General features: G+C 35.2%; 1 protein-coding gene across 6 annotated transcripts in view; it reads left to right on the top strand.

The window, feature by feature from the left end:
* LOC138707770 (ras association domain-containing protein 1-like) overlaps nt 1-25479 on the top strand; it is a 366200-nt gene that overhangs the window by 177521 nt on the left and 163200 nt on the right. The window contains exon 2 of one of the 6 annotated variants that reach the window (XM_069837649.1): nt 12442-12916. The exons of 4 other annotated variants lie outside the window; for them this stretch is intronic. In XM_069837649.1, the coding sequence (XP_069693750.1) occupies nt 12553-12916 (364 nt within the window). In that variant the 5' untranslated portion in view covers nt 12442-12552. Of the gene's footprint in view, nt 1-12421; nt 12917-25479 lie in introns of all 6 variants that reach the window. One more of the 6 variants, XM_069837650.1, reaches the window with a different exon arrangement.

The raw sequence follows: 25479 nt of genomic DNA, 5'->3' as shown, positions 1-25479 counted from the left end.
GTTTTTAATATTATTTTTCTTTGAATTCCGATTAGACCTCGAAAGTCTTAGTTAGACGAAAAGGAGGTTAAAAACGACAAAATTCCCGTACAGTGAACAGTAATCATCTTCCCGTCCGCTATAAAATATTCTACACAGAGTTCCACAATCTTTTTCTCCAGAAGAAAACTACTGGTTGTTATTATTATACCATTATTTTAAATAAAAACAAGTAAGTGTGTCGCGATAATGTGGGCGTTCAGTAAAGTGTGTCGTCAGTCAAAAAAGGTTGGGAACCACTGCTGTAAGCTATATTCCGTCAAATCTTGATATGGACAGAATTGGACTCTCTCTTCTCTAACTCACCGAAAAATAGGGTGCAAAATCGTTCTCACATATCTACGGCATTAACAGTTTCCTTAAAAGGAAATGGTCTTACTCTCTCGCCATTAATGGCGTGCCTTGATCCTACTCTAGGATTATGGAGGGAAATGGTGAGGTCTTCGAAGATAAGATATCCATTATTATGGCAATTTATATAACCATTAAAGTAAAATCAAGACTCATCCGATAACAAAAGATGAACGTCAAAATCTCTATGATGCACCTTAGAACGCATTCTCAAAATCGCCGCATACGTTTAGTTATCACCAGGGGCGGCTCGTCCTAATGTGGAACTGTGCTATAGTACACTCATAATTTTGTTAGGTGAATGTAGAGTATCCAACGCCCACTGAACGAATATTTCACTTTTATCACTGCCAATGTTGCGCTATAATCGTATATGCAAGGTAGGCTATAACAAAAACCTAAACTAACCAAACCTAACCTGACAAAGAAGCAACAAGTTATACTAAATATGTGTAAAATTGGCCTATGTCTCTATAGTGGGCGGGACATAAGTAACATTGACCTTTTGTTAAAATAAATGTTATGTTGATGATGTAAACGGGAGTAATATTATTCTGTAAAAACATTACGAATCAACTCAATTTTCAGATGGTGTGCGGTTGCAAACAATTATACAGTGCAGCGAGTCTCTCTGTAGCGAGAGCTGCGCGCGCATCTAAAGTTGAGGCGAATGACGTATTCTCCCACCATTAGCACGAGAAACCGGTCAGCAGTGCGCTGAGGTTGGTTCGAACCGTCAGTAGTAGTGAGTGAAATATTCTTGATCTGCTAGCAGTTCTACGAGCTGATGCCGGACTTACAATTAAGTTTAAAAATTAGGAATGTTTAAAAGTGGCTACACTGTATATAATTTGTAGATATACAGTGTAACTCCAATTATCCGAACTCCAAATATCCGAATCGCCAATTATCCGGATCACGTTTGAGGACAGTTTGAAATTGTTTATTCAAAGAAAGTTGCATATGTTCAGGTTCTTTTTTATTTCGTGTACTGTACTACCATACATAAGTAAAGTTTTGTTCTGTATGGACAAGATCAGGTATTTATGGAGATTAATTTTATCATTTGTGTTTTTTAATATTGATGTTGACGGAGATTGTTGGGGACTGATTTGTACTCTTGGCGGAGATTAATGAAAATTTTGGAATTGGAATATTATCTCAGTATGAATATTACTTTCCAAATATTTAACATTAAAGGTTCGTTGAATCCTGGTAAAAGTGCGATATGGCCAATAGACAATATTTGTTGGGTTGAAATTATTTAACACACATTCATTAAAACGAAAAATCTTGCAGACCTCAAATCAACACTTTCAAATTATTAGTGAAATGTTGAATTCTCTGTCTTTTGAGTTCACTAATGTAATCAGAACACCTGGAATACCATGTAATGTAGCCCACTTGGTTATATAACAAATTCAAGTTAAAAAATCCTAAAAAAACTCAGAATTGAAATTTGCTATGAACGACGCAATAGTAATAATTCGAAAATGTGTTCATATTTCGCTATTAGAATTCTATTTCGCGATTTGTCGTGATTATTTTATCCCCATATTATTAATCATAATCACTTAATTCGTAAAGATTAGTAAAAATCTATTGTATATCTATTATGTCGTGATTTTCGCTATCTCCATAAATACGTGGCCCTGTGTATGGAATATGAAGCGTTCTTATAATTTTAATACATTTAAAATTCTATTTTGTTTGAATATGTGTAACTTTTTTCATTATAAACTGTAGACCTCTAGTCATTTTGCACTTATAATACATGCAGTAGCTTACTACTGTTGTTTCTAGACTCTTCATTTCCGACCCAATTATCCGGATTCCTACATATCCGGATCATACTACCCCCTATTAGTCCGGATAATTGGAATTTTAATGTACTTTTTTCTCTGAGAATTCAAGTTCAATGGCATTAATATATTTATTAGTATTATTATTACAGCTGACGATGCAATGAATTCATCGTAATTATTAAAGCTGATAAATATATTATCTTGTCTTCTCTCTTATCTTGTTGCGTTTTACTATTAGTATTATTCTGTGGACTGAAATTAATTCAGTCGAGTTTAACTAATCCATTCTCTATGAGAAATAAGGGAAAAAAATAGACGTAAAACGGTGGGAAGGCCTACACTAAATTTGATTGTTGTAAATCAGAAAGCAAAAGGCGGGAAAAACTGTGCGTACAATATAAAATTTTACAGAATACTGTAGAGCAGTGTTCCGCAACCTCCTCCTACTCACGGCACACCCTAGACTGGCCTAGACTCAACACGGCACACCAAAATGTTAATCCCCTAAAAATATATGATGTGACTCTCCTAATAGGCCTATAATTACTTAATTGAATCAAATGTATTATTATTATTATTATTATTATTATTATTATTATTATAAAACAAAAAATTACTTTTGCATTTAACACCAATTTATGAACTTTAATTCACTGTAGACAGTACACATTTCTATTGCTAATATCAAAGTAAATAACTCTACTCATACTTTCAATGTGATACTTGGACCTGCTTAGCTGCACACAGGTGGCTGATCTGCGGTAGAATCGTTGACAATGCAAGCCTAATTTCTTCATCGATGGATTTGAATCTACCCCTCTTTAATGTTTTAATTTCTGTTACCGTCGAGAAGCCCAGTTCCCACATATATTATGTAGTTGAAAATGGCAATAACTTATTATTAACTGTCATCTCATAGATAGCCGGATATTCACTCCTTATTGACAACCAAAATATTTCCAAAGGCACCTCGAGAATTTCTAATTTCAATGTTCTTATGTAGGAGGAGCGTAGTGTGCTCTTATCCCATTTCCTGACACAAAACAGAAAAAAGAACCATATTTAGGAACCGCGATTTGATAAAATTCACGACTTTTACTACTTCGTCCATCGCAATTTTCAGAGAAGTTGGCAAAACAATGGCTTCGCGGTGAATGAGACAATGGTCGCCCGTATGTTAGGATGTAGGCCTACTTCACGTACTTTAGCCATGAATTCTTTCACTCGACCTGTCATAGAAGCGGCTCCATCTCTAAAACACTAATGCATTCCTCCCATGTTAATTCATTACGGACCACATATTCATTAGTTGCACGAAACATTTCTTCACCGGTTGCTCGCTCGGGTAGTTCGCACAAAAATCACAATTACATCCCCATCGATGTACCGAATGTAGGAAAGAAGTTGTGCTTGACCGCTAATATCGGTGAACTCGTCGATCTGAAGTGAGAACTTCTGATTGCTCTTTATTTTATCCTTCATAATGTCATTGGCCATGTCACTAACTGGACGGTTAATTGTTTCAGCAGAGAGAGGAATTTAATTTTAATTAATTTTATTAATTTCTTACAATAATAGGTAAAAGTTCGCGTCACACCTTTCACCTTGTGGAGACACACCGGTTGCGGAACACTGCTGTAGAGCATGATAACAGTTGGATATGTGGTTCTGAAATAAACGCTTTTTATTGTTTTCCCCTTGTCTTCTCTTACGTAACATTGATCCTCATTCGTGCGTGCAGTAGAACGGGGGTGGCTGATTTAGGCCACTTATGGAATTCATAAAACAACACAAAGATAATATTAAAGGCATGCATAACCTGTTGAATCTCAGTTTTATTGGCAGTATAAACGTAGCAACACAGTTACACAGTGAAATATTGAAACACAATCAACAAGTGGAAAATGTGATTTCTAAATTTGAGAAGATTGTGTCTGATATAGGATTCAACATCAGAATAATATATGAACTCTGCAGTAGGAAGGAACGTAGTATGAACTTCATTTTCCACACTAGATTAGTTGCATGTTACATTTTATGTAGCTATGTCTATGATCAAGCTATAGCACACTCGATACTTTTGTCACCGGCCGCCCCTGGTTCTTTTCGCACTACGTTCTACAATGTTTTGTTTTTAACAATCTCAAGCTCTGAGCAGGACCATAAGAAATTCCCGTTTGCTGCTGAAGAACAGAAGCAACTTTCTTCTATAATACGAATGCTCACAACTTTCTGGTAATTTGAGCTTAACGAATGTTGTCGTAATAATTATTTCGAGACCTGATGCCGAAAAGTATTTACCTAATGACAACAAACAAGAGTTTAAAAATCGAAATTAAATTACTTGTGAATAATTATCGTCACAAATTATATTTGAAACTTACGAGTATAGACATGCACCTTGTTATTCTTGAAGTAGACAGCGGAAGATAATATTTAAGAATTAGTGATTTTTCAACTCAAGTTACAGCTTGCTTCTATAAAATTCATAGGTACAGTATTTAGAAAATGAACGTTGAATGCAGCTTGTTTCACTGTATTGAAATCTGAATTTTCAAAATCTATATTATTTTATCGGCGAAGAAGAAACGAAATTATTGTAATGAAATTATCATTTTAATAGAGAGTAAAATAATGCCATTTACTCAAAATCGGTTCCACTATTTTTTCTTAATTATTTCCTTCTCTGAAATAAAAACAAATGAAATAGTATATGTGCATGTTATCTATTTTTTTTAGAGTTTCACGTATTCCTCGAGGTTGCCACTACTACTAACTTCTCTTCTTTGACGATAGAACAGTACCTTCAGCCATTTACTTACTAGAGTCTAGTACGGTAACTAGACGAATGGTTGATCTGTCGCGGAAGATGGCTGATGACGTATGAAAGGCGATCTTTAAGGTTTAAAGGATCGAGAAGATAGCGGATGGCGGCCGTTTTAATTGGTATTATCCCAGCATTTGCCTTGAGAAACTTGGAAAACCAAGAAAAGACCAAATCAGGATAGCCGACCCTACGGATCGAACCCGATAACTGCCAAATACAAGACATGTGCTAAAGACGATACTACCATGCACGGCGTATTTAAAAATTGTTAAAACAATTATTCAGAATAAAACGGGTTACATCAGTTGCTTGTCTATGCGAATGACGTGATTATGTTAGGGGAAAATCCACTAACGATTAGGGAAAACACGGGAATTTTACTTGAAGCAAGTAAAGAGATAGGTGTGAAAGTAAATCCCGAAAAGACAAAGTATATGATTATGTCTCGTGACGAGAATATTGTACGAAATGGAAATATAAAAATTAGAAATTTATCCTTTGAAGAGGTGGAAAAATTCAAATACCTGGAAGGGACAGTAACAAATATAAATGATACTCGGGAGAAAATTAAACACAGAATAAATATGGGAAGCTTTTGTCATCCAGTCTGCTGTCAAAAAATCTTAAAGTTAGAACTTATAAAACAGTTATATTACCGGTTGTTCTGTATCATTGTGAAGCTTGGACTCTCACTTTGAGAGAGGAACATAAGTTAAGGGTGTTTGAGAATAAGGTGCTTAGGAAAATATTTGGGGCTAAGAGGGATGAAGTTACAGGAGAATGGAGAAAGTTACACAACACAGAACTGCAGGCATTGTATTCTTCACCTGACATAATTAGGAACATTAAATCCAGAGGTTTGAAATGGGCAGGGCATGTAGCACGAATGGGCGAATCCAGAAATGCATATAGAGTTTTAGTTGGGAGGCCGGAGAGAAAAAGACCTTTGGGGAGGTCGAGACGTAGATAGGAAGAGAATATTAAAATGGATTTGGGGAGGTGGAATATGATGGTAGAGACTGGATTAATCTTGCTCAGGGTAAGGACCGATGGCGGGCTTATGTGAGGGCGGCAATGAACGTACGGGTTCCTTAAAAGCCAGGAAGTAAGCCTCTAACTGAAACCTTTTTCGAGAAAATATTTTCCGTATATTTTATCTTTCCACGTTCGCGGAGCTAGAGTGGAAGCGGCAGTGCGCAGCTCGGCTGCCCAGATAAGAGTGTGGAAAGTTGAAGTGAATGCACTGTATTTAGAGCTTCAATATCATTCGAAAAATTAACGTAGCTTTGCCCTTAAGGGTGCATACGATAGCGTAATTGTTAAATAGCTAAGCTACGAAGTCGGAGGTAGTGGGTCTGATTTCCAATAAGGTAATGGATTTTTCCAGTTTATCTAATCCTTTCCATTGCACTATGGCTCTGTGATCGACTCATTCTCTGACAAATGAAGTATGTGAGATTTGTGTGAATTTACTTTTAGGCAATATAATTCAAATTACACAAAATTTCAGTGAGCAGTTTTACAGTGCATATATTTTATCTTTCGACACTCTCATGTGGACAGCTGCGCTGTTCACTGTAGCTTCCGTTCTACCTCCACGAGAGCGGAAAAATGAAATGTATGCACTATATACAGTATTTGTTACGAAATTTTTCGCCTATTCAAACATCACCACGTTACAATTTCATACACTATCATTTTAAAAATTACTGCAAAATTACTTTATCAAAACATTCAAACATTTTAAGTACACAGACTGCTTTGCAAATATTTTACAATTATATTTTATTAGAATCAATTTTACAATATATAACAAATTAATAATATTATAGATTCTCTTAATTTAAGTTATATTCTACTAAATTATCAGCTGCAGAAATGTGTCACTCTAACAACATTATATTTTATCCTAGGGTTGAATGTTTGTAAGAAATATTCAGACTTTTTTTGGTAGGTATTACTCTTTTCCGTACTAGTCAATGCCCCACTTCAAAAATGAATAGGGACTATAGTCATTAATATATTGCAGTGTATATATAAATATTGTGCGTGTCCCTATCACCACGGCATAGCGCGTCCTCAAGTTGCGGATAGAGCAGACGGCCTCCAGATATGGAAGGTAGCTGCGAATATATTGAATAGGCTGAGCAGTCGCGGATAGACGATCGGGGTGGTCCTCCAGCTTGCGGGTTGGACGAAGGGCTAACAATCCATCCCCGTAAAAAATACTTGTTACGAAACACCAAAATAAGCCTCGGAATGGGACTGATTCCATGATATGACCACAGCACAGAAATTAGGTTATGAGATTTGGTACTTCGAATATCACTAACCTTTATAGAACAGGAGGGGTGACATTAGTAACAAAAGAATTACCTAGATATAAAATAGACTTTGGAGTACAGGAGTTTAAATTAGATGGGAATGGAATATCACAAATATGGGGAAGGAAACAAAAATCACCAATCAGGACCAGGATTCTTTATTCATAAAAGAATAAAATCACAATAAAAAGGTCGAATTTATCATTGACAGGTTATCGTATTTAGTACGTAAGAGTAGATTGTGCGATAGCGTAGTTATAAATGCTCACGCCCCTACAGAAGAGAAAGACGACCATATGAAGGATAGATTCTATGAGGAATTTGAACAGACTTTTGGTCATTAGATATTACATGAAAATTTAATTCAAAGGTTTCAATACCAAAGCAGAACGCGAAAATATTTTTAAAATGACTATTAGAAAAGAGAGCCTACACGTAACTAGTAATGATAATGCAGTTAGGCTAGTCAACTTTGCCACGTCAAAAATGTTAATTGTCAAAAGTACAACATTCCCTCATAAGGATATACATAAATATACTTGGACTTCTCCAGATGGATCGACACACAGCCAAACAGATCACATCTTGATAGATAAACGAAGACATAATAGTATAGTAGACAATGAACCTTCAGGGGCGCAGACTGTAATTCTGATCATTATTTGGTAATTGGAGAATTAAGAGAAAGACTATCAGTAGCCAAGCGAGTAGAGCAACAAGTTAATATTAGTAGATTCAATACCCTGAAATTAAAGAACGAGGAAACTAAGCAACAGTATCAGGTCGAAATTTCAAATAGGTTTGCTACTTCCGAAAGCTCCTACGAAGTTGAGAAAGAGATGTTAATAGCGTGTGGGAAAATATCAGAGATAGTATCAAAATTGCAGCTGAGCAGAGCATAGGTTATTATGAAACTAAGAAAAAGAAACCGTGGTGTGATGAAGATTGTTCCATGGTAGTAGAAAGAAGGAAACAGGCAAAATTGAAATTTTTACAGGATTCAGTCCAGGCGAATATAGGTAATTATTTCAATGAAACAAGGGAAGAAAATCTTACACTTAGGATTAAAAAGAGAGATTGCTTGAAGGAAAAACTGAATGAGGTAGAAACAAATTGTAAGAATAAAAACATTAGGGATTAAATAAGGGCATAAAGGAATTTAAGAACGGATATCAGGCAAAGGTAAACGTAATCAAGGATGAGAATGGTGACTTGCTTGAAAACACTCATTCCATCTTTAACAGATAAAAAAAAGTATTTTTGGCAACTACTAAATGTACATAGGCCAAATGGAAATGATCGGGACGTAATTCAAATACAAACTGCTGAGCCATTTATACCCGAACCCAAGCTTTCTAAAGTCTAAATTGCGTTAGAAAAGCTGAAAAGTACAAGTTTCCAGGTATCGATCAAATTCCAGCAGAATTAATACAACAGGGTGGAAACGCATTGTCTAGCGAAATTTATAAGCTTGTACAGTAGACTACTTGCTATTTGGGAAAGGAAATTGTACCAGAATAATGGAAGGAGTTCATAATAGGAGGAATATCACTTTCGTTGACGTACAAAATTTGTCCAATATTTTTTAGATTAACTCTATATGTAGATGAAATTATTGAGGATCATCAATGTGGTATCAATGTGGTTTTAAGCGTAAAAGATCGACTACTGTTAAGATTTTTTCTATTCGACAGATGTTGGAGAAAAATGGGAGTATAAGGGCACAGGACATCAGTTATTCATAGATTTAAAAAAGGCATATGACTCGGTTAAGAGAGAAGTTTTGTGTAATATTCTTATTGAATTTGGTATTCTCAAGAAACTAGTTCGATTAATTAAATTGGGTCTCGGTGAAACGTACAGTAGAGTCCGTATAGGTCAGTTTTTGTCTGATGCTTTTCCAATTCACTGCGGGCTGAAGCAAGATGTACTATCACCTATATTTTTTTAACTTTCTTCTAGAATATGGCATTAGGAAAGTCCAGGATGACAGAGAGTACTTGAAATTGAACGGGTTCCATAAGCTGCTTGTTTGTGCGTATGACGTATATTAGGAGAAAATCCACCAACTGATAGGGAAAAAACGGGAATTTTACTTGAAGCAAGTAAAGACATAGGTTTGGAAGTAAATCCCGAAAAGACAAAGTATATGATTATGTCTCGTGACCAGAATATTGTACGAAATGGAAATCTAAACATTGCAGATTTATCCTTCGAAGAGGTGGAAAAATTCAAATATCTTGGAGCAACAGTAACAAATATAAATGACACTCGGAAGGAAATTGAACGCAGAATAAATATGGGAAATATTCGGTTGAGAAGCTTTTGTCATCCAGTCCTCTCTCAAAAAATCTGAAAATTAGAATGTATAAAACATTATATTACCGATTGTTCTGTATGGTTGAGAAACTTGGATTTTCACTTTGAGAGAGGAACAAATGCTTAGGGTGTTTGAGAATAAGGTGCTTAGAAAAATATTTTGGACTAAAAGGGTTGAAGTTACAGGATAATGGAGAAAGTTACACGACGCAGAACTGTACGCCTGTATTTTTCGCTTGAAATAATGGGGAACATAAAATCCAGACATTTGAGATGGACAGGGCACGTATGGGCGAATCCAGAAATAGATACAGAGTGTTAGTTGGGAGGCCGAAGGGAAAAAGACTTTGGTAGGCCGAGACGTAGAGGTGAGAGTAATATTAAAATGGACTTGAAGGAAGTGGGATATGATGGTAGAACTTGATTAATCTTGGTCAGGGTACGAACCGATGGCGGACTTATGTGAGGACGGCAATGAACCACAGGGTTCTCTAGAAGCCATTTGTAAGTAAGTATTTTTTAAGTACCCAAGTGCAGACAGCAGGATCAAATTACACTTACATTCTTGAATGAAGAGCAGAGATTTTTCCCTTGAGACCAGGAATAAGTGGCGTATATCCTACTATATTTTATGTTTATCTTTTTCCAAATTACTTTACAATATTCATTATATCTCGGTTGCTTATTTTCCGCATTCGTAATTTTGCGACTGAGGGCTGGGTGGGTGATTGAAACTATATTTAATTTGTATTGTTTGTTGTGCGCTCCAGGTAAGAGGTTTAAGGGCTGTACGAATCTTCGACTTTGGAAAGGTTATAATGAGATTCTTTGTCATTTAATGACGCCCATTAGTAAGTATTCACGTTTAACCTGAACGTTTTAAAATCGTGAAATATAGACATTTCCTATCAATTATGGTGCAAGCATATAATATTTTTTTTTTTTTTTTTTTCACAATTCCGTTCTATCTCATTATACCTCTGTCTCTGCAATAAGTTAATGGGAGAAGATAAGTAAATATAATGAAAAACGAATAAATTTCAAGAGAAAAATGTTATAAAATCTTAGATATTTGAAAAGTACATTACAAAAAAATTGCTGTAATGAGCATTTATGACCTTATCAGATGCTATAACGCCATTTTAAAACTCTGCAACACAGGATTTTTAAGAGAGACTAAATTTTGATTGTTATTTTCCGTCTTTATTTATTTATTTATTATTTTTACCTTTATTCCCTAGAAAAAAGTTTATCTTCGGAACTGTTAATGCTATCGGCATGATATATGGTACACACATTCATCAGTTATTAGCAAAGATTTCTCTGGAATAGAAATTTGTTACTTTGTCGCATTTAAAAATATGCCTCAGTATTTCTATAAAGTACCTCTAAAATTCATTGTTAAGGTGTAATTATTTATCTCAAAATTTTGAAAGCCAATACCAATAATGCGTTCCATATAGGCTTATTTTAAAGAACGTACTTTTAAGAATATAATGTCATATGAATGTTAAACCCATCTTTAAAAGTGGCTGAGATATATCCATTTTAGTAAATTACTATACCCTGTTTATTCAATTTAGACTCCTAATTTTTTTAACTAATTTATAATTTAACTTTCTGCAGCAAAGATATTTCTACACACAGAAAAAAAAAACATTTTGCTTCAATTATAAAAAAAAAGTTCAAATTTCAATATCTCCTCCCCGGAAGAGATTTCTACAGTTGTGTGTTCCGTGAAAAGTCAGTCACAATCACGCGGGTTTAGTTAGATTTTATGAAGAATAATAATGCATCGTAAACAATACACGTACCAAGTAACATAAAATTTACTGGACCGAAGCCTTGCGTTCTAATGCAAATTCTTAAAAAATTGCTCTTTGAGCGATTCGTTAAGTTTTGCGTGGCACGAATGGAGTATCAGTAACTACTCATGTATGATTTTTTTGTGCCAGTCACAGCTCCATTTTATGTGCTTGTTTTGTCTCCATAAACTCAACCTTTGAAGCGACGAGTTATGAATCATGGAATCATGTTGCAAACATTTCTATGAAGAGTCACGTTTCTTTCACCAATGAGACCGACAGACGTTTATGCAGGGGAGAAGTCTTTATGACCGGCGTGAATGAACCCACAGACTGGTATACGATCCCCTTTCCACGTACCATTAATTCCACCCAAAGCATTTCTCACTGGTGTAAAACTATATAACCGATTAAAACAATACATGAAACAATCGTTACCGCTCATGTTGGCATCTTACTAAGTTCAATATCCGCACTTACTCACTAGCTTTGCTACTAAAATAGATGTAACTATGGGTGTCATTGCCGCTATCCCCACTGCCATCTTTCGATAAGAGGGGAAAATAAATGCATTTCTTCAGGCAAATCCATTCTTGTGTGCGAACCGTCAAATTCTCGCACGTGAGCTCAGTGCATCGGATGTTTCTTGGCATCACTCTTGTTAAGTTCAAACGTTAATATTGGTTTGATTATTACTAGAAATGTTTGAATACAACTTTTATATTGAAATTTACTTCAATGTTTGACTGTATCAGTTGTCTATTTTAGCGTTTTCTCGTAAATTCCAAATATATATTTGCCCTGAAAGTTTTCAGGCGTCAGATGCCACCTTACCATCCGGCTACGTAAGCTAATCTTTGTATAAATATTTCATTCCGAGTCTATCTTTAAGTTCGATCTCTTCCAAGTGCGATTTCCACAATCACACAATTGTATTGAATTTCCTAACAGCGAACGCTCTGTGTGTGCAGGTTAAATTCTTCATAGTGAATGCAGTGTATGGTGCTTCTCAGATTGATCTCATAGCTTATTTTTATATAAAAATATTATTTCTGTGATATTAACTTTTGGACAAAGTAAAAATGGGGCTAACAGAAAGCTCCCCAAATTCTTCGCCGAAACGGTCGTTTCTTGCAAGATCTTTGGCATACCGCTCCATCAGGAAAGGCCTCGCTCAGATGAAAAAGTCTCCGTCTGCACCGGCCGGCGTAACACCGCCTCGAGCTGTAGAAAATGATGCCACAAACTCCAAGACTGGGTCTTCAACACCTCAAGTCAAATCATCGTTTTCAGAATACTTGAACGATGATACGGCGAAGGTTACGATGTTACCAGGCGGCTCCTGTGCCTTCTTCAAAGTTCGTCGAAAGACACAAACTCCTAATGTGGTGCCGACTTCCCAGAAAAGACTGTCACATCCGTCGATGTCTTCACCGTCCAATGAAGGTAGTATAGATAGTACTTTTTCTGTCTGATAAGTAATACTACCAATATTAAGAGTTGTTTATATATGTGTGCTTCATAAATTACACTAGGTAACAAAAAATTGTTTATGCTCCTTTCTTAACGTTTATTAAATAAAATGAACGTGCCGAATACGAGTTTACCATTAGTTTTTCCCAAATGTCGATTTTTTTTATATTTTATGGATTATTAATTTATTTTAAATTAACCGTTTTCTCTGGTAATCGTAGTAGTTCTGAGTGATTATTTGTATAGGTATTCAAGTACAGTTCCAATTTCATTAGAATAAAATTAGAAAACTTCAGTACATTGACATATTTAACTAATCATCCACATATATAAACATTTTTTACAAAGTATTTTCCTGTTTTTTTTTTGTGAATGTAGCCGAAGTGCTGTGTTTTTAAATGCAGTTGAGTGTTGCCTTTTAAAGGGAAAATATAAGTATCAAGAGGTTGTAAATTGCCACGAGACACACTTTGTTGTGTCTGTAGACATTATATTGAATCTAAGCAATTGAAATAAATTTGCTTTTGAGACAAAGTTCTAGTCAAGTATGGATATTGTGAGACATTTGTTGCCATTTTAAGATGTTGGGATTTCTTCAAGGTGCGTACTAAATATTTATGCTTCCTCTATGTGTATTGTATGGTGTATGTATTTATTTATTCACACTGCAAATGGGTATATACCCGGTGGCAGTGGTAACTAATTAAACTCAATAATGACAATTAATAATAATACTAAAGGTAAAGGTATCCCCGTAACATGCCATGAAGGCATTTGGGGGGCATAGAGGTAGAGCCCCATGCTTTCCATGACCTCGGCAATAGAATGAGGTGGTGTGGTCGGCACCACGCTCTGACCGCCTTTTACCCCCGGGAAAGACCCGGTACTCAAATTTTATAGGAGGCTGAGTGAACCTCGGGGCCGTTCTGAAAGTTTGGCAACGAGAAAAAATCCTGTCACCACCTGGGATCGAACCCCGGACCTTCCAGTCTGTAGCCAGCTGCTCTACCAACTGAGCTACTAATAATAATAATAACAATAATAATAATAAAAGTAACAATAACAATAATAATAATACATGGAGCATCCTAAATGAAATGAAACATGATCACTTAAAATAACATTCAAATTAAATCTAATTTGCATCTCAACCTGAGTTCGAACTAAAACCCGCGAGTATGATATGTTCATACCTGCACAAGTACCTTTCAGCACTACTCTCATTTCGCTGACAACTCACTCACTGAACTGGAACTACGACACATTTCACTGATTCTATCCTGATTTCACTAACACTTAAAAGACGTTTCACTGTTCAAATACTTTGCACTGCCACTATAAACTATAAAACTTCACTGACAGAAACAAACTTCACTTACACAACACACTTCTTCGCTGATACAACACTTCAAATAAAATATCAATTACACCCTTTAAATAGTGTGTATAATACACTACCGTCTGTTAGTAAGGCCCTTAACCCTGGTTTTAAATACTTTTTGGTTATTGGTAAAGCCTTTAGTAAGCCTGCAGGTAAAGCATTCCAGTCCCTGATAGTACGATTGAGAAAAGAAAACTTTCCAGTGTCCGTCGTCTGTCTTCTTTCTCTCAGTTCATATGAGTGGTCGTTTCTTGAAGCGTAATTTGGCGGTTGCAACCTATTTTTTATTTCTCTCCAGGCAGGCTCACCTCTATGTTTTGAACATTGCGCATAATCGAATTCGCGTTTTTCTTTCCGTGATTGTTCCATTTTAGTGGTGAATTATTACGACAACGCTTGAAAGCCCGTTTTTTTAGTGTCTTAATAATGTTGTGATCTGTAAGGATCCCAATATGCAGTACTATATTCCATTACTGGACGAACTAGTAATTTATATGCAATCTCTCTGGATTTATCAGAGCCTTTTCTTAGTACCCTCATCACAAAGTGTAACGCTCTCCATGCTTTTCCCGCTGTGTCAGTAACGTGTTCCCCCCAACCGAGATCTCTGCTAAATGTTATTCCTACGTATTTACATTTATTAACTTCCGGAATGGTTTCACCGCCTAACGTATACGATGCGAGTATTTTATTTCTTTTTCTTGTAAAGCTGACGGCTTTGCTCTTTAGAGAATTTATTTTTATTTTGTTGTCTATTGCCCAATCATTTATTCTATCGAGGTCATTCTGAAGAAGACTAGTATCTTCATAACTTTTTATTTCCCTTATACGATACAATCATCAGCGAATAAGCGAACCCTGGACAAGATGTTAACTGGCAGATCATTTACAAAAGCCAGGAATATAAGGAACTCCAAGACACTCCGCTGTCGGACCCCGAAAGTAATTTCAATTGGGCTCGATAATTCCTCCCCCACCCGTACTCTCTGAATGCGACAAGTTAAAAATTCCTTGATCCACTGGAGTACTCTGAAGTTAACCCCCGTTGATTGTAGTTTAACCAACAGTATGTCGAGTGGGACTACATCGAATGCGCTTGAAAAGTCAATCACTGCATCTACTTGGCTATTTGAATCTATTCCATATGCTAAATCCTGACATACAGTTACTAATTGACTCTCACATGAGTAGCCCCCCCGAAACCCATACTGACAATTATGTAACCAATTTGAATCATTCCAATGCTGCCTTAGATATACTGAAATCAAGTGTTCCATCTGTTTGCAAACCACAGAGGTGAGGCTGACCGGTCTGTAATTTTTTTGTATCTGAGCGATCTATGGAGTGACAGGACAGACGATCAGAATTTCACCAGGAAAAAAAAGGCCAATAGGGAAAGATTTGGTTCCAAGCATACACAATGTAATTCATGAACCGCTTGTGTTCAAAAAGAAGATTTTCTTACTCCCATTCCATATGAAACATAGAAACATATACTGAAGGTTTGGATAGTAACCCTGAAGGTCTACGACTCATCAAACAAGTATGTTCCCCAAATTACCTCGAGCAAAATAAAAGGTGAATTTTTTTACCGGATCTCAGATTCGAGTGATACTGCAATCTAAATGACTTTCATATGCAGACTCTTGATAAACGTAATGCTTGGGAAGCTTTTAGAATGCTAATACAATGGTTTTTGGGAAACGAAAGAAGAGAGAACTACAGGGAACTGGTCGACAATGACACAGATTAGAGTGTTTGGGCGTAAAATGTCAATCAAAATGTACTATTTGTTTTCTTATATTGATTTCTTCAGACAGAATTTAGAAGTTTTAAGAAAGAAATGTGATGAACGCTTTTATCAGGACATTCACCTTATAGAAAAAAAGGCATCAGGGGCGTTGGGATTGTACTGTGTTGGGGAACTATGATTGGTGCATAGTATATGAAGAGGGGTCAAAAGCGTTAAAACGGAAGAGCCAGTATCATGTAGGCTATATTTGGAACGAAGGTGTTGTAGCATTGAAAATTCTGTTTTATACATTACTTTTGTATTTATTCAGACTATTGTAGAGTGTATGATTTGTTATTACTAGAAGAGCGGAATTTAGGCAAAAATCTATTTTTTTCCTCGATACATACAGGCTTGAGATTTAATATTCACATTTTTCATACATATATAAGTATAAAAATAAAGGAGTTTTATAGTGCCTAAAATGCATTTTTCGATGTTAGTGCCTATTTAAGTTTTTTTTTTTAATTTTTGCATCTTTTTCGTAACTGTTTACTGCTTTTCTTAACATCCTGTACCGTTTATATTCCAAGGCGGATAACAACTCCTTCCTAGCAGTGAACAACACAATAGAGAAGTACCTCCGGGCCACCCCTTCTCATTCTTACTATCTTTCAATCCTAAAATTCCAACTTCCAATCGGCCTGGATGGCGTAGTCGGTATAGCGCTGGCCTTCTGTGCTCGAGTTTGCGGGTTCGATCCCGGCCCAAGTCAATGGCATTTAAGTGTGCTTAAATGTGACAGGCTCGTGTCAGTAGATTTACTGGCATGTAAAAGAACTGCAACGAGACAAATTATTATTATTATTATTATTATTATTATTATTATTATTATTATTATTATTATTATTATTATTATTATTATATCTTCCTCTGTCTGTCAGCAATTTAACACAAACTCGCTGGGTTGCACTCGAATAAGCATTCTCTTACATTCCAAGACATAACAATCCCTTCCTTTTTTCTCACCATTTGTAAGTACAGCAGTGAGCGACACAATAACCACAATAGGTGCTGATCATTTATTGTGAAGCAAACTATGGAAATGTTATTGGTGAATGAAAAACACCCATATTAGTGACATTCTTTAACAAAAAAAACCTATTTTTATTTTATAGAACCTAAATAAAGGAGTTATAAGAGCCTACTTTAGGTGCCTAAAATGCCACTTTTTAGGGCCTAAAATTCCGCTCTCTATTTGTTACGCACTATGTCTCTACTTATATTAAGTTAGCGTATTAAACTTAGTTGTTTTTAAGAAAATTGAAGGATTATTACTGTAATTAAAATATCGACATTAAGGAAAATCTAATGCTGTAACCACAATCAGCATCACAATATGAAGCAATAAAAGTAGCAAACAAAACTTGGTCGAATTTTGTTACGTAGTGTTATTTACCTCAACTGTGTGAACAGAAATACCTATGTTGGAATATTCCAGTGTCGCTTTGAATATGTTTGGTGTCTGATAAACATAATAGTGATATAGGTGAGTTCTGATAAATATAATGAAACAATGTTGGCATATTAAAAACCTGCTAAAGTTGGTATGTCGATTGTCACTGTCCGAATCTCGTATTGACTACGTGCGAATATGGATATAGACGGGGGGACATATACTGAGCGCTCGTTTCTAAACAACAATACATATGAACTAGTTTATTTATGAAAGGCTTTGTCTAGTTACGTGAAAATATCAATGATAATCCCGATAAAATTTCAATCCGCGCCAGAAACATTGAATGTAGGGTTATACTGTATTTGTTGTTATATGATGAACTGTTTTTGTTTAAAACACTGGTAAAGTTTCTGACAAACATAATGAAACAATTTTGGCTTATATTTGTTATAATATAATGAAGTAATTTGTTTAAAACCCTGTTAAAGTTGGGAAGACGATTGCCACTGCCGTCTGAATCTCGTATAGCCGCTTCAGTCCCGAGACAAATTTAAAATAAAATAAATGTTAAAATATTATTTATTGGATAATTGGCGATGCAAAGACAAACAATAACCAATCAAAATTTTTATCATGACCTCAATTCTTGTTTTGTGCTAGGTATCATATATGGCACCTTGGGATTCTATGGAGACTTGATTTGGTATCCATTCAGTTTTATTTATTTTATAAAAATGCATACAGTTGCTTACAAATAATGAAATGAAAGTATCTGTATTCCAGCAGCAACACTACGCTTAGAAATCATGACAAATGAGGTGTATAGTTCCAAAACCCGACATTTGCATTCTAAGTGGTTTACAGATAAAGCCAAAAAACTGTCTGTAGTATTTCCAATGTTGTGATGTGCAGGAAATTTTTATAATAGTTTTAATAGTAAAGCTGAGGATAAAATTACATGTTTGAACTAAAAGTATGTATTTTTGTAAGAGTTATTAGATTATTAAATTTGGACATGTGTTTTGGAACTAACTATTGCATATGTCGGATTTTGGAACTAACAAAATATATGTCGGATTTTGGAACTAACAATAAAATTTATGTCGGACTTTGGAAATACTAATAACATTATTCCCCATAAATAATCCACATTTTATACTAAAAAGCTATTAATTTTATTGAATCCATGGAATATAATAAACAATTGTCATTTATTTATATATCATCAGAATATTATATTTAACCTTCATTAAATTACATTTTAAATCCCGAAATTCTCTTCTCCCTGTGCTTCACAGACAGTCAATCTTCTTCATAGTGATCCTCGTTATAAATACGGTCTGTAATATTCTTGCAATATTCCAAAGTTTCTATGTCTCTCCAGTTATCTTAAATATTTATTTAAGTAATTTGTTAACATTACTTAGTTCTTCATTATAGATTATGCATGTGTTTTTGTGCAAGTGTGATTTTTCCATCCAGAGCACGTTTTCCCCTTTTTCAAAATTCTTTGTACAAATTTATAATTCTTCTATAGTTTTGTTCACCCCTTATCGCAACTCCATTTTTTATTCCTTTATCTTGATTCTTTTACAGAATTTTAGTTTCAAATGCCAGCCATTTGGTGGCTACAAAACAGTTTGTATATTCGTTTTCCAGTCATAAACTGGACAGTCTATACTTAACTTGTTTATGGTGTCATTGTTGACGATATTGCAGTAATCTTCGGATTGCATAATGTTCATCTTCTTTGCCTCCTTCTCAATTCCATAAAAAAAAATTCTATCCGTTGGTATGGAGGAAATGGAGTGACTCATTTTACCTAATTGTTCGATGAAGTATTTCATAGCATATCACTTTATTTCACATTTCTTGCTACATGTATCCCCTTCTCTTCTTTTTTTACTGGCGGAAGTCCAATTTTTAAACGTCACTTAAATAGAAGTCCCACCCAATTCTTGGACACTTGCAAGATTTTTAAGAAAGTTTGTCGGTAAACTGGTAGAACACGACCTGGTCCCATCCCCTGATGTCTCACTGTTCTGTTAACAAAATATGTTTTAGGATAATCAGCTGTTGTGTATTCAGTATGAATTCATCTTGAACCAACTTATTAGGGACGCTGTAAAATACTTTGTAAAAGTGGTTGATATCACGCTGAGTTAGGAAACTTCATTGGTTTATGGTTAAAGTCTTGAGTTCTGAGAGACTAGCTACCAATAATTAATCAATACAAAAAAATATCAATTACAGGCAAGCATCGAACAATCACTGTAAAAACAAACATTACAGTTGGCATAAAACTTATCCCTTTTCTGTGTTTTGTCTAGTTCTTTGTATCACCGACTCTCTCTCTTCCACGCCCAGGCTCTGAAGGCGAAATTGTATGTGGGATTCTATGAAAATTTTACTTCTATAAAAAGCTCACACAACACATCAACACGTTGTAAAAATCTGCACAGCTCTGAAGTACCAATATAATGAAACACATTCTTATTCAGCTAAAGTTCCATTGTCGATTTTTCCAGTAAGTTCCGTGCACTGAAGAATTATGATATTCTAAAAGAAAACACTAGTGGCATAAAGAAATCACACACTTTCTTTGTCTTGAGCAAAGATGTCGACTTCTGGAACGTTACTGGCCTTCATAGTTCACACAATGGAAGTGTAAATGTCGGACTTTGGAATAAACTGCATATGTCGAGTTTTGGAACAATACCTTAATAAAATAAGTCGGGTTTTGGAAAAAAACTGCACATTTTAATACTTGATTTATATTAGAAATATCGAGTTTTAGAGGATGAAATAGTGTTTTTCCAATGTATTTCAACCCAAAGATATAAGAAATGATCGTAACTCATTTTTCATAAAAATGGCAGATGTCGACTTTCGGAATTATACACCTCAAATATAATACTCTCGTTAAATATATACATTATTATAGAAAACATATTTCCTTCGTGGCAAGAATGATGATCTGTAACGATAATCTGTACCAGGAATTACACTACCGGTAAAAAATCTGAAGAATGACAACATATTAACAGCACAACACTACGTGACATATAGTAACAGGCATTTTGCAAAACATTGCAAAATGTTCTCTGTGGCTATACAGACGAAACCCGTCCTAAACCAAAGCCTACTCCATCTCGACCGTAGTTCGCTCCAGGTGCGGGTACAGTGATCAAATTTGATTGGTAGTTTCACACAGTCTCTATTCCAGGCATTGACTTATACGAATTGTTTCCGCCCACAATTTTTACTAAATTGTCCATCTATTGGAGTATTATACAACACACGGGTACAGTGATCAAATCTGATTGGCAGTTTCACACACTCCATATTTCTGGCATTGACTTAGTATACGAATTGTTTCTGCCCACAATTTTTTACTAACCTGTCCATCTATTGGAGTATTATACAACAGACGGGTACAGTGATCAAATCTGATTGGCAGTTTCACACACTCCATGTTTCTGGCATTGACTTAGTATACGAATTGTTCCTGGCCACAATTTTTTACTAACCTGTCCATCTATTGAAGTATTATACAATACAGGGCATAGTAACCTTTTTTGACCAGCACTTGCAGTCTTCTACTTGTTCCACACCGAATTCAGTCGATGCTATAAAAATGGACGTATTGTCAAACTACTTTAGTAGAGCTAGTTTGTCGTCATTTCTCACCACTTGCTCGTAACTACCCCTACCTTCTTTCTTCATATCAGTGTCACTTTTTAGTGAAGCGTATCATATTGTAAAGAATATTTTGATTATATGGAAATGATGCGAGCATGAAATAACAGCTGTCAGGTTTATACAATATTATTTATTCTACTTATTATAGAAAATTATAGCAATGTGATTTATGAAAAGTCATGCTAGTGACTAAAGGTATCGCCAATGATATCTCTTAAAAAGAGTGTTGTACGCTTTTATGAGAACCCAAACAATATTTCTATTATTATTACGTGAATAGGTAATGTGTAAGAATGTATCAACAGTTAATGTTATTTAATTTAACTTATAACAAATCAGCAATTATATTTGCTTTTCTCAGCCATGTTGCTGACTATACGGAGTGATAAATTAAATCAACTGGAGGCATGTAGTGACAAGAAAATGGAAGATACTCGAATGATAACCAGAAAGCGCAGATGGTAGAGAATAAGATACCTCAGGCCACGGACCTATATAAGCGCATAATTAATGACGAATAAATTTCTAAGCTATCACATATGATACCGAAGGACAGACAAGGATAGTCTATGCACAAATATGGAATTATGCGGTGCTGCGTTGATTTTGCTTAAAACGCCGCTAAAGGTTTCCGTGACGACTTTACGGCCTCGTCTAGGCCGTTAGGGCCGTATTCATAGACATTCTTAGGGCGGGCTTCCGGTGGATGATCAGCGTTTTTCGTACTCATAAACCAGTGTTAGCGATATACGATTTGAATTCTGTACAAGTAACCAGTGGCTAGCCGGGGCTAGTTTAGCACGCTCGTAGCGCGTGCTGCGAAATGTCTATGAATAGCACCCTTAAAGTTTAAGTTTTCGGATTGATAACAGTCCGAAAATCAACTATTTTAGAGAGCATGTACTAAAAATGTTTGTGCATTATTTGTTTAGTTTTTGCGTCGTTTCAGAAATGTAGAAATATTTCTTACTTCGTGTAATAGGTACATAGATATGCAAAGATTCCGCATGGTTTAAGTAACCAAAAATTTATTTTTATCTACATAACTGAGCAAAAAAAAAATCCATCTACGAAAGTAATTAATTGTGGAATACTTGCCTTCATTGGTGGTATTTGTGTTATTTGGGTAAACTTTTATGAAATGCTTTTATGTTGCGATTCATTCGCGTAACACATTACCAGTATTGGTAAATTACTAATTGGAATAATGCGGTAAACATGTCAAGCAATTAGAGCTTAAAGTATATTGTTAAATCTGTTACTAATCAAAATATTCCATAAACCCCTTCGGTTTACAATTGCGGGGACGCAATACATGTACAGTAGCACCATAATCACTATATGTTCCCTGATATTTCGGATATATACCCGCCAACCTGGTGCGGTAATCAAGTTGCCGATATGTTACGGCGGAGGCAGATAGAACTTTACTTAAACTACTGTATATGTAATTCGTTATCTCGTGAAACCAAATGAATGCGTGCGCCGTAGCTCATAGTAACAACCCTATGATGGGCTAAGTGAGGTAGCTAGCTACAAGTTGAAGCGCAGCAAGGGAGGGAAGCTTCTCAGACCACTTTTTTCTTCCCCATTACGCGCAAGCAAACTTCAAGAGATAACGAATGTTCTATAATAGATTAATTGAAGAATTCAACGTATTATTTTCCTTAAAATTGTGTTTTTAATGGAATAATTTATGTACCTAGTTTTCTAACATAAATCTTTACCATTTTATTAGGTGTTCATAAATGGCGGGACGTGTATATGCCAATAGCTTCAACGTATATTATAACTCGTTTTCCCCAAAATTAAAAATTACACTTAAATCCTCATTTACTTTAAAGGCTGGTTCACAATAAATCTGGAACGGAAACGACAACTAGAACGAGAACAGAGATATTGTTAAAATAAATGTATTTAAATGTAAGCATTCACAATTAACTGTTATGAATGCTCACATTTAAATACAATCATTTTAACAATATTTCCGTTCTCGTTCTCGTTGTCGTTTCCGTTCCCGGTTTATTGTGAACCAGCCTTAAGTCTTCAATTTCTAATTATTTAAATCTCTGTTAAACCGTTAACCAAAATATTAAATAATCAAATTTTTACTCCGAGGAGCTGTGATGGAATCCTGACAAATCAAAGTTCGTGTTTTTGGTGGACAAAGAGTACCAAGTGAAGAACTCTTATTGCCACTGCTGTGAGCCTACTTCTTTCATCACATGAGTTATTATTATCCGAATTTAATGTTTGTGCTCTTCTGCTTACTTCGCGTTCGGGATAATAAACCAACGCGAGACATTCACGCATTCGTTGTGTGGTCAGCATGACGGAAAACAACTGCTCCAAACGACACATGACAGATATAATTTGAGAGAGGCGCATTCAATTCAACCTTCACTTCACGGAACATCTGCACGAATAATATACAGGACAAACTTAAGTTAAGGAAGACATTTCGAATTTGTATGTTAGAGGAATCAACCTCCACTTCACAAAACAACCGCTCGAATAGATACAGAGCAAACTTAAGTTCTGAGAGAGAGAGAAAGAGAAAGAGAGATATCCGGCTGGTATGATAGGGGAATCAACCTCCACTTCACAAAACAACCGCTCGAAGAGACACAGAGCAAACAAGTTCGGAGAGAAATATCCAGCTCGTATGGTAGGAGAATCAACCTCCACTTCACAAAAAAACTAAAAAATTACGAAGATAACGTGAGTCACTTCCAGTGTGTATGATAAGGAAATCATGATCCGCCTTACAAAATTACCGCACGAAAGATACAGAACTGACATAAGTTAAGAGACATATCCAGTTCGTACAGCAAGGAAATTGACATCAAATTCCTTGTCGGGAAGCTAATTTTTGTTTGCGTATTTCGTACTACAGATGCTAATTTCCGTTCACACCATCAGTGAGAAAGAAACGTGAAATCTGATTAATTGTATTATATCCATCATTTCGTTATGACGAAATGCTTAGTTGAACTCTTCACCATGACTGGATAAGCTATGGAATTTTGTAGAATTGGTGCAGAAATCTAAAATGAATATCACTAAGATACAACCTTTTTCACGATTTTTCACCAAGTCTCAAAACACGAAATATAACATTCTTCCAGAATCAAATATCCACGGATGTCTTTCATATAATTTTACAGATTTAGCCATTCAAGTTTTTTTTTTTTTTTTTGGATATTGTATGAAGTTCTTTTATTTATTTCGCTCTAACACTAGACGAATTAACACGATAAGACTCGTCATAAGGAGTTTCCTCGTCGACTTGGAAAACAAAGGCCAACTCACAGTCACTTATAAAGAAACAAAATTATCTGCTAAATAAAACACTGGATCAGTTTGCTCTTGAAGTGATGGTAAAGCACTGCTTAGTGTTTGTAGAGCGTTTTGTTGATACAATTTGCTTGCTATATCGATGTTTTTGTTGCTCTTCGTTACTCAAGTGACTTTCATTCCTACCCAGGTTTAAGAGAGAACAGGTTTAGGAAATGCCTTGCGTAAGGCCACTGCCTAAATATTTAACGTAGTTACAGAAAGAAAAAAGTAGCGAAAATTTCTCATGAAGTAGTTATCACTTATTGATGCACTTCTTGAGCTTCACAAAGACACCAACTTATGTTCAGTTTTCGTACTCTATTTTATGGTGACATCATTATTAACATTATTCTAAACACATTTTTTTTTTAATATAAACACTTTGTGTATTATGAGACAATTAATCTTTAGAAGAATTTAAACTCAGTATATTCAAAAGCACAAAATTTCGTCGGTTTACAAGCAAAACATATTAAGTAAAAAATAACACTTATGAGGAAAATGCATATTGTATATACATTGTATTGTTGTCATCTGCAGTACAATGTACAGATGGTCACGTCAAACAAAATTCTTGGTGTGAATAAAAACATTGTAAAAGCAAATATCGTCCTTAAACATCATCTTAAACTTTTCTATATAATGCACATCATGTATGTATATAAACTTAAAATTGGAAAATTAAATAAACAGAGAAACAACTTACTAAAAATAAAAATATTTTGAGGATTCAGTTTTGCCAGAAGAAAAACGACTTTTTCTCAGAAGTAATAATTTTGACTTAATATGTTTTGCTTGTAAACCGACGATTTTAAAGTAAATATTCTGCATCAATCCACCAAGTATAGTCTAGCCACTTCCGACATACGGCTGGGGAGAAATTTCCAGCTTTTCACTTCAGCTTTAAGTGTAAAATGTGACAC

This window comes from Periplaneta americana, chromosome 10, assembly GCF_040183065.1.
Source record: "Periplaneta americana isolate PAMFEO1 chromosome 10, P.americana_PAMFEO1_priV1, whole genome shotgun sequence".
NCBI classification, from domain to species: Eukaryota; Metazoa; Arthropoda; class Insecta; order Blattodea; family Blattidae; genus Periplaneta; species Periplaneta americana.
This window is presented reverse-complemented; position numbering and strand designations above follow the sequence as displayed.